Source organism: Vicia villosa, linkage group LG3 (genome assembly GCF_029867415.1).
Source record: "Vicia villosa cultivar HV-30 ecotype Madison, WI linkage group LG3, Vvil1.0, whole genome shotgun sequence".
NCBI classification, from domain to species: domain Eukaryota; kingdom Viridiplantae; phylum Streptophyta; class Magnoliopsida; order Fabales; family Fabaceae; genus Vicia; species Vicia villosa.
In genome coordinates, this window is record NC_081182.1 from 214,898,024 (window position 1) to 214,908,000 (window position 9,977).

Sequence of the window (9,977 nt, forward strand, 5' to 3'; positions counted from 1 at the left end):
TATTAGCATATGCTGAAGCATCTAAGGCAAAATCAGATTTTATTTTAGCTGAAAGAAAGAGTATAAATTACACTTGTTCAATTACAAAACTGTGTGACTGTTCTTAATGAGATTGAAGATGTTACCGACGACGTTTATATGAAAGCTGTGAAAAAATTTATGAATTCTAATTGGAGAGAAGTGTTTATTGCTATGTCTACTCATAGGAGAAAAGGATGGCTAGCTAGACTTTAGCCAAATTGGATCTAATCATTGTCTTTATGATGAACATGTGTATGTTCTTTTTGAACTTTATCCTTCAATTTTGCTTGAATTAAATGATCCTGTAATTTACTCAACTTAAAAGTTGAAAGACATATATGCTGTGAATGTATGGCCAATATTGTCCATAATTGTAGACATATACATGGCAACACCAATTTGAATAAAATGTAAACTATATATATATGGATGACTTTGCTGTGATGTTACTACATATTTTGAGAATCTATCTATATGGCTTTCTGTGATGACTCAGTTCCCTTATTCTTCAACGAGAGTTTGGCAATTGACGAATCAATATCTTGACGTTTAGATCGATTTCTACCATTGTGTTTTTGCTGCTGTTGCTGCTGCCTGTGTTGTTGTTGTTGATAAAGATTTCTAAGCCTTGAGATTTCTTTCTCAAGCACTTCCTGTTCCACTGTAGAATCAAAATTAACCACTTATACATTACCAAAACTTAATGCAGGTTGTAAATATAAATAAATGGAACTATACTCACAGCATTTAATGAAGTGTTCTTGAGATAAACTGTCCAAACGTTGTTTGAGGGCCCTGTTCTCCATACCTAATATCAGGTTTTGCTGATCAAGAAATTCAAGCTCTGCTGAAACTTCATATCCTTCTGCCTGTAAAGATTGAACACTTCTTTCTAGTTCTCCAATGTATTGAACTTTCCTCGCCCGGTACTGTTGAGCTGAATGCCTGCATTGTATCGTATCGTATCGTGGATGCAACCAAATAGAACAAGTGTTTCAGTATCATCAACAATAATAATGAATTCTATCAGATTTGAGATGTATATGTACCTTCTGACACGTTTCGAAGGATCAATTCTAGGATGTTGTTGGTGCAAAAAGGCGAGTTGCGGGTTTGTTACATTAATAATATGTTCCTTCCTATCAGAATCTTGAAGAAGAATATTTCTATTATGTAAGAATGCTATTGAGTCACTTGATGATCTTCTATGACTCCTAGGAGGTTTCTCTCCCTCTTCAGGCTCGTCGTCATCCTCAAGGAGATCATTCAACCAATAAGGTACATCCTGCTGCTGGTGCTGGTGCGGCTCCGATAACAAGCTATCCGAATATGTCCGGTGATTAAGCCTCGTTCCGCCTAATTCTGATATTAATCCATCTAAACAGGATCCACCTATTTCATCATATCTATTACTACTACTCATTTTACTTTTAGGAGGTAAAGAAAATGTTTGTTCAAATTGAGAGTGGTCTCTCAAATTTGGTTCACTATTGGAACTTTGCATTTCTTTGTCAGCTGTATTAATATATATATGTATGATCCTGCAGTGCAATGCAATGAAATTGTTACATGTTTTGAAAGGAAATAATAATAACAACAATAATAATAATAATTCAAATGTGTAATTAAACTAACCTTGATCGATTAATGCGTTCCAAAGTAATTCCTGACAAAACTACTTAGAGATGCTTTTACTATGAACTGTAATGTAAACAATTAAAATAGAGATTAGACAACACAATGCGAAAAATAATACATATGTTGTAAGAATCACATATTGAAACAAAATATAATATTCACGAGTTTGCAGGATGAGTTAGATCAAATAAAAATTTAAAATTGTACCAGAGTTTATATACATTTAGATCACAAACCAAATTAACGGCGCGTGATGGTGTATTGGAAAAAAGGGTAATGATAAGGTATACTAATGTGAAAAGCTATAATAAAATCGAAATATAACGTGACCCGATCGATGTAACATACATTAGAAGGAAGAAATTTCACTAGATCCTTAACAATTGAAAGAAATGAATGAATTACCTGAGATGAGATGCAGGGAGGAATGGGTGACTCCCCATTTGTTAATTATGAATAAGTGATTTTGTTTGTTTAGTTTCTTGTATGATAAGGTAAAGAGAGAATGAGTCCCAAAAAGAGGTAGGAAGAGCGTGTTTTGCGTAGTTAGACTTTAAAACAATCATGTTATTGTTATGGTCACTTTTCATTTTTCATGTAAGAAACAATGAGCCTTTTTTAACATCTTTACATATCAATCAAGTATCAAATTAGTAAAATATTAAAATGTTCAATAATAAGCATCGTTTATATATTTTTAATATAACTTCAATTTATAAATTGTTATAATTTTTTATTTATTTCCAATTACATGTATTTTTTAAAAAATTTATACTAAAAAGTCTAGGGGCACTTAATGCAAAATTAAGTATGTAATATTTACAATTTTTTTAATTACCAAACAAATATATAACGGTTTTTTAAAAACAAAACTTCCTCGTAAAATTTACTCTATCTTTTCATAAATATGTTTAAGATTATATATAGGGCTTGCTTGTCATACGTCCATAATAATTATTTTTATACTTTCAATGCATCACAATTATTTATTGACATTATGTGAAGCAATTTCACCTCACACTCATAAAAGTTTGCAAGTTTAAAGAATTTTATTTTGGTTACATATAGATATGTTATTGTAGTTATATGTTGATTTTCCATATCAAAGTGACATTAGAGTTTTTGATTAATAGTGTATTTGACTTAATTCAATAATAGAGAAAAATGCAATTATAACTATGATTTGTTTGAATGATACTCATTATCATTTGTGGAATGGAAAAATGAAGATTTTGTGGAGAAAATACATTTACCAAATGTTAAAAAAAAACGAGAGTCTTAAGGATAAATTTTCTACTTCAAATAATTTGAGTGAATTCTAATGACACCTTGATTAAATGTCAAAAATAGGTATCAAATTTTATTACAATCTTTTTACAGTATTTCTATTTTTATCTTCATCTTTACCAGAGTCTTAGAGAGACATTTCAATTTTCTATCACAAATTTGGCCTTAAGGAATCAATAATATGTCAAAGCCTACATGTACAAGTTTTTTTGGTCAATGTCAAAATCCATCCCTTTATTAGACCTTTCTACTCGAAACTCCTTTCAAGAACATCATCGGCCCATCGAAATTAATGGACTCCAACTGAAACACAACCTTATACTTAAAGATTGTAGTGATCAAGAACGTGTAGATGTCATAACATACAAGCAAATTGCTGGTTCATTGAGGTTCTTATACAATAGGAGTCATAAGTAAAGTACAGAATGAGCCTATAAGATCTCATTTGATGGCAGCTAACAGAAATACAGATTACATAATATAATGCATCAAAAAGGTTGGTTCAATATAACTCATTCACTGTTCCGTCACGGGTACAAACCAAATCACAGATGAATCAATCACTTATTTCACACACTAAGTTTCTTCGCAAAGCATAGGCATTAACAACATAAACTAAACATTCATAATTCCACAATTTAAAGCTTGGCAAACTTCTTCTCTTTCAAACTTTCCACAGTCTCTTTGATGCTCACTTCCAAAGGAATGTATTCGATTCCCAAGCTCTTCACTTTTTCTTTGGAAACCTGATATATAGGCACACTCGGCTTATCATCTGCACACCTGGTTATAGTGTTGACAAAGTGAAAATGGTATTAGACAAGTCTAAATAGTAAAACTTGAATTATTTAAAACATATAAATGTAAATGCAGAAATGAAGAAAATGTTGAATCATGTAGGGCTCGTGTTTCAGTTTTCGCATACTCAACAACATTTGTAGGCCTTCCTTCAGAAACAATTAATTCAGCAATGAATCCAAATGAACAGTTTAATATAAATTTGCAATTTAGCATAACAATAAATATACAGAATATATAAAAACAGAGGAAGGTTCAAGTCATAGTGTGTTTCAGGTTACCCAAAATGATTGAAGGTGCTAAGTTATTGAAAAACAAATTAGCAAAACTTTGGTGAAACCATGCGTTATATACTGGGGGCCCAGAAGCTGAATATATATTAAAAAGGGCAAAACAATATAAGCTATACTGAAATAAGTCTAATTAACATACGGTTTATATCAAAAGGTGATCAGGTCCAAATAATTGGTTATCATGCAACATAAAGCAACCTCCGAAAGCATGCGTATACAAAACAACAAATCAAAAGAATCATTTGGTCCACAAATACTTTCAAGATTTTCTTACTACTCTATTTTGTTTTTTATTCTACGTGATGCATTTCAAGTACGACAATAAATAAAGATAGTATGCTCTGGATATCCTAAGTGATACTAGTATGCTTAATTGTAAAATTCACCGACACTCCTATTGATGACAGGGGGATCCAATGTCAACCTTCTTGCATGACACCAAGTTGGATGCCATATAATAGTATTATGCTCTAGCTAGAAGGTGATTATAGTCTTAATTAGATTTAATCTTTATTTATTTACCACTGATATAATTTCCCTAACTTCTTTTTTTGCCCTTAATTTTGAGAGATTCTCTCTTGTATAGAAACTTGTACAATCTTGTTATGTAAGCAAGGCCTTTTTCTAAAATATTCAACTCATTCAATGACCTTGCAACTGTTGTTATGTTTTGTGCAATTACCTTAATTCTGAAGCCATAAATAAACAACCCTGAAACAAATATTAGTGATGACTGACTCCTTTCATTTTTAATACTGAGAGTGAATTGAGTACAAACAGGTAAATAAAGCTTTAAAGAATATAGAACATCTACAAAAATTATGTGAAATCTTTCAGTAATTTAAGTTATTGATCTTACTTCTCTGGGAGTTGTAGCGAAGGGTACAGTTCACGTAAAATCTTCACAATTTCTGAGTGGTGCACGACTCTCTCAACCAGACAATGTCTTCCACTAGCTGAAGCATTCTCATACGCCAGAATATGGGCATTTGCAACATCTTTCACATTGACCCATCCAAAAGCAGCATTTGGATATGTCTGTGCACCTGTATAAAGGCAGTGAAAGAGCTACTGTTATCTACATAAGGACAAAATCTTGTCCTGTGAAAGGCAAATATATTTGAAGCACATAGGAGCCACTTATATTAGTTAAAACTCAATAACCAACTATCGACACATTGCGTGAAACTCGATGGTATATATGAAATAAATACTAATAAAAAGATTAAACCATAATCAAACTAAAAATAACAGGAAACATACTCTCATCCAACTCAACGAAAACTGTTACGATCAAAATTAAGCAATGATCAACAAGAAGCTACAAATAAAAGGAAATAGACTCTCATATCATCCAGATTAAAATGCACATGTCCTGAATGAAAAAATAGATTGTACAGCATCAAATGTAAATGGAAATAAAATACCATTGATGAGGGTTAGAATTGCAGCAGCACTTGTGTTTAGGACTGGTTGCAAGAGAGGCCCTATGACCATTGCTGGGTTAATAGTAACCATGTCAATGTTGTTTTCTTTTACAAATTTCCAAGCAGCATCTTCAGCTAATGTCTTTGAAAGCACATACCACAGCTGAAAGCATCAATAGAAAATAGAAACAAGTCAAACGAAAGCATAATTTATTACATGATAAATCTTAGAATTGCAGTTGGGTCTGCATCAGGGCCGTCTTTGAGGGCGTGCAAGCCGGACTACCTCAAAATTTTCACGTTTAAACTGTAATTAAATAGGGCCTCATAAATCTACGTCTCTATTTGGTTAAATAGGGCCTCTAATTATTTTGTCATAGTTAGAGCCATGAGAAACCTACACAAGGCCCCCAAAAATTTGAGACGGCCCTGGTCTGCATGGATATAAATGGTTGGTAGCCTGATATCGTAAACCTAATAACAGGTCACCCAGCCGATCTTGGATAGGTTGTTAAGTTATACCATGTTAGAGAATACTAGTATCTTGTTAACATAATTCTATTGTCAATATCACAATTCATTCAAACAAACATTTAGTGTGCCAATCAAACGAAATTGACAGAGACAAGGAAATGGAATAATTCACATACATTTGATTCCCTAGAGAGATCAGGATCAGTAAACCAAGTCTCATCAACAACAACATCCGGAGTACGTGGCTTTCCATTATACGCAACAGCAGCCATAGAAGAGGTTAAAACAACACGCTTAAGAGACGGTGATTTAGCACATGATTTGAGAACATTGAGAGTCCCTTTCAAAGCAGGGTCAATCAATTCAGCCTGAGGATCCTTAACATCGTGATAAAAAGGAGATGCAGTATGGAAAACACCATAACAGCCTTGAACAACGGAATCGAAAGAACCTTCTTCGAGTAGATTTGCTTTGAAGAGTTGCAGTCTCTCCTTAGCGCCATCGAGTTTAAGCAAGTGGTCGATCTTTTTGGGATCACTTGGGTCTCTGACGGTGGCTTTAACGGTGTAGCCACCGTGGAGAAGAAATTTGACGATCCATGAAGCGATGTAACCGGAAGCACCGGTGACGCAAACAACCTTTCCTACGCTGCTGCTCATTTTAGTGATTGCTGCTTACTAACCAAATTCCAACACGCAGGTCCTTATTTATATTAAATAATTTGGGTTTGAATAGGAAAAAGGTGATCTCCGTTAGACGATGTGGGATGGACCTATATGATTGATTTTAAGTCAATTTAAGATTCGAGATGAGAATAATGAAAAATGGGATCAAAGAATGTATCTTTTCTCTTGAGAGTAATGACTTTATACCTTGGGCTAAGAATAGTGAATTTGAGATGAATTGGATCTTTGTCATTTAAGTTCACTCATATACTCTTTATTGACAAATAATTTTGTCTCTTCCTTCCTAAGAGCACTAACCATGAAGATTGTAATTGTAGTTATGTAATCAAAAATTTTGTTTTTTTTATTCGCTTCACTAATCTCACATAACCAGGTACCATCCTAAACTCAACCTTTTTATCTTTAGCATTTCCTATTTTCTAGTTAGGATGAGTGTTAGTACGGTGAACCTAAGATTCTGAGGGAGAAACTTTGTCTGCTTCGATAATGGAGACATTAGGGGTGATCAAAACCAAACCAACCCAATAGAAAACCGCAAACCAAACCAAACCAAACCGAAACCGCAAAAAACCGCATTTGGTTCGGATTAGTTTGGGTCAGTTTTTACAAAACCGCACGGTTCGGTTCGGTTTGCGGTTTGTATTTTGTAAACCGAACCAAACCGAATCAAACCGCACTATGTTACAACCTAAATTTTACTAACTCACATCCAACTCAAACTTAAACTTATTATACATTAGCATTATGATTACGAACAATTTTCTCATCCTTACACATAATTTCAGTCCCGATCTTCTAAAATCTCTAATAACATTATCGCACCTTCTTTGCCACATACATCTTCCCTCTTCTTCTATAATCTCTACTCTCTTATATTCTTTCTTTTTCACCTTCTCATTTTTATGTAAATGTTCCGTATTTCTGTTTCGTTTTTATCGCATATCTTCTTCTCTAATCTCTCAACACTTTTTTTTTTTCACTTTCACTAATCTTTCGTCTCTTCTATTTTTTTGTTTCGTTATAATAATTTTTATATTGTTTTATGCTATTATTTTATGTTTAATATTCCACTTTTGTCTAATTTAATTTTTACATATTAAATGGAAAATTGTTGTCAAAATATGACGAGTTTTGTTGTTATTTGATAGTGTATGAATGTATAAATACAAAATTATGTTATCATCTATATGTGTATGTATGGCTCAATAAAATATTTGTAAAAAACCGAACTAACCGAATCGAACCAAACCGCATTAGTTTGGTTTGGTTTGGTTCAGATTTTTTTTAAAAGCCAACCGAACCAAACCAAACCGCACTATTTTTTCTCTTGCGGTTCGGATGATTTTTTTCGTCAAAACCGCCCAAACCGCACCGCGAGCACCCCTACATTACATAATTTTCACCTCCCTCCTCTTGATCATAATCTGCTAGAACTAGAATTCATAACCTTATTTGTCAATTTTGACTCAAAAAGGGTATTTGGGGATTCCTTGGAGGAAGGAATTTCTTCATCCGGCTCATTACAAGCCCTTTTATCAAATATCGAAGGTGAATTCTATCGAGGTCCCTATGCCCTCCCAATTCTTAAACGAGGAGGAAATACAAGTCAACCGACAAAGGATAAAGAGCACAAAAAACTTTATCAAACTTTGCCTGAGGACCGATAATTGTGAACCCAACGACTCTAAAGTGAAGGCCTACTTGGATCTTTAAGATTGTGTACATGCGACATAGTACGAATGTGTAGATGTAGAAATAATAAGAACTCCATCCATTCTGAGCACAGGGGCGGCTATAACGCCCCGATTCATTTTAATTAATTATTTATGATTAAATTGAGTGATGTTGTGGGGATGTCAACTTGTCTCTGTTAGCGGGGTTCCCCGTGGGCATTCCTTGTTTGGGGCCTTAAAGACGGAGAATTTCCCCCCGTGGGGACGGGGATGGGGAACAAAGTCTCCCCGAAGGCACTTCGGAGACGGGGGTGGTGTAAATATCCCTGTCCCGCCTAAAATAGCATAATGTCCTTAATTCATATATAATTTTAAATTATTATGTAAGTTTATTTGTTATTTCGTGTGTGTGTGCGTGCGTGCGTGCGTGTGTTGTTAGTAAAAGAATGAGATCTAAATTATTATTTCAATTTTTTTAGTTTGAAATTTTGGTGGTCATGTCACTCAATATTATAGATTAAATATTGTTAAAACAATATATTTATCATAAAGCAAAAGTGTAGAAACATGGAGGTGGTAGGAGAGTGTGATTACTATTATTAAAAACTTTATTAAAAATTCGTCTTAGGCCTACATATCTATTGGGCTGGTCCTGATGATAATGTGTTGTTTGTATGTTGGATGAATTGGTATTCGGTGAATGTTGTGATGTTATGTGTTGATGGGACTAAAGCTGTAGAATCTGAATGCGCAATATTTCATGAAAATTGGAATTTTGGAATTGGGATGAGACTGATTTTCGTATAAAGTACTAGTGGAACCAGTGGCAGAGCCGGGGGGTAAAAATGAATATTGTTTTATCACTAATATTTTTAATTATATTATTTTTGATAATTTATAAGGATTTTTTTTAAATATTAATTATTATTCTTAAAGATAAATTTATAAATTGTATTAATTATCTGCAAATTTAATATTATCAATACTTTTTAATTTTATAATATATTCAAATAATCTTAGGTTTAGAGAAAATGTAATTATATATATATATATATATATATATATATATATATATATATATATATATATATATATATATATATATATATATATATATATATATTTTGTTGAACACTTACTCCAAATCTTAGCCATTGATTATCATTAATCTAACGAATTTAATTAATTTTTTATATAGAAAAATATTTTCAAAAATAATTAAATTAAATGATCAATTAAAGTCGTTAGATTAATGAAAATCAATGATTAAGATTTGGAGTAAGTGTTCAACACTTACTCTTGGAGTAAATATATCCCTCCTCATATATTATAAGTGAAAAATTAATAAAACCTAATTTAATAAGTGAATTTTACTAGTATATTCTACTAATTTATTAATTGTATCAATTTTTCTTTTAAAAATATGTTAAGAAATGTGGTTGGGCCTAACTCATCCCTACAAAATCGGCTTGTAGGGTGAGGGTTGCCCCCACTTATAAGGACATGCTCAGGCCATATATTGTCTAATGTGGGACTCTTAACACACCCCTTCACGCCCAAGAATAGACAACTGGAGCGTGAAAATAAATGGTGGGTGGCCCGATAGCGGAAATCATAGAAGGTGGCCCACCGAATTTTAAACCAGACTCTGATACCATGTTAAGAAATGTGGTTGGGCCT

The 9,977-nt window shown here is 33.0% G+C and overlaps 2 protein-coding genes across 2 annotated transcripts; both read right to left on the bottom strand.

Annotated features, from left to right (window-relative positions):
• Positions 1-64: 64 nt before the first annotated feature.
• Positions 65-2,119, bottom strand: LOC131593528 (basic leucine zipper 34-like). The gene is made up of 5 exons (XM_058866043.1): positions 2,065-2,119; positions 1,657-1,722; positions 1,071-1,562; positions 764-966; positions 65-682 (listed from the first exon to the last, which is right to left on the bottom strand). Exons 3-5 carry the CDS (start codon positions 1,523-1,525, stop codon positions 492-494), a joined length of 849 nt encoding a protein of 282 aa, XP_058722026.1. The 5' UTR covers positions 1,526-1,562; positions 1,657-1,722; positions 2,065-2,119; the 3' UTR covers positions 65-491.
• A 1,162-nt stretch (positions 2,120-3,281) lies between these two features.
• Positions 3,282-6,685, bottom strand: LOC131593529 (cinnamoyl-CoA reductase CAD2). Its single transcript, XM_058866045.1, has 4 exons — positions 6,115-6,685; positions 5,465-5,627; positions 4,897-5,083; positions 3,282-3,729 (listed from the first exon to the last, which is right to left on the bottom strand). Exons 1-4 carry the CDS (start codon positions 6,595-6,597, stop codon positions 3,585-3,587), a joined length of 978 nt encoding a protein of 325 aa, XP_058722028.1. The 5' UTR covers positions 6,598-6,685; the 3' UTR covers positions 3,282-3,584.
• Between the last annotated feature and the right edge of the window lie 3,292 nt (positions 6,686-9,977).

What these genes read in the sequence shown, in the direction of transcription:
- LOC131593528 (XM_058866043.1), bottom strand. Translation starts at nt 1,525, where the DNA reads ATGCAAAGTTCCAATAGTGAACCAAATTTGAGAGACCACTCTCAATTT. An exon ending in CCTTCGAAACGTGTCAGAAG is followed by an intron (nt 967 to 1,070) that starts GTACATATACAT and finishes GATACAATGCAG; the next exon opens with GCATTCAGCTCAACAGTACC. An exon ending in AGAACACTTCATTAAATGCT is followed by an intron (nt 683 to 763) that starts GTGAGTATAGTT and finishes TTGATTCTACAG; the next exon opens with TGGAACAGGAAGTGCTTGAG.
- LOC131593529 (XM_058866045.1), bottom strand. Translation starts at nt 6,597, where the DNA reads ATGAGCAGCAGCGTAGGAAAGGTTGTTTGCGTCACCGGTGCTTCCGGT. An exon ending in AATTCTAACCCTCATCAATG is followed by an intron (nt 5,084 to 5,464) that starts GTATTTTATTTC and finishes GCCTTTATACAG; the next exon opens with GTGCACAGACATATCCAAAT. An exon ending in TCGCTACAACTCCCAGAGAA is followed by an intron (nt 3,730 to 4,896) that starts GTAAGATCAATA and finishes CACTATAACCAG; the next exon opens with GTGTGCAGATGATAAGCCGA.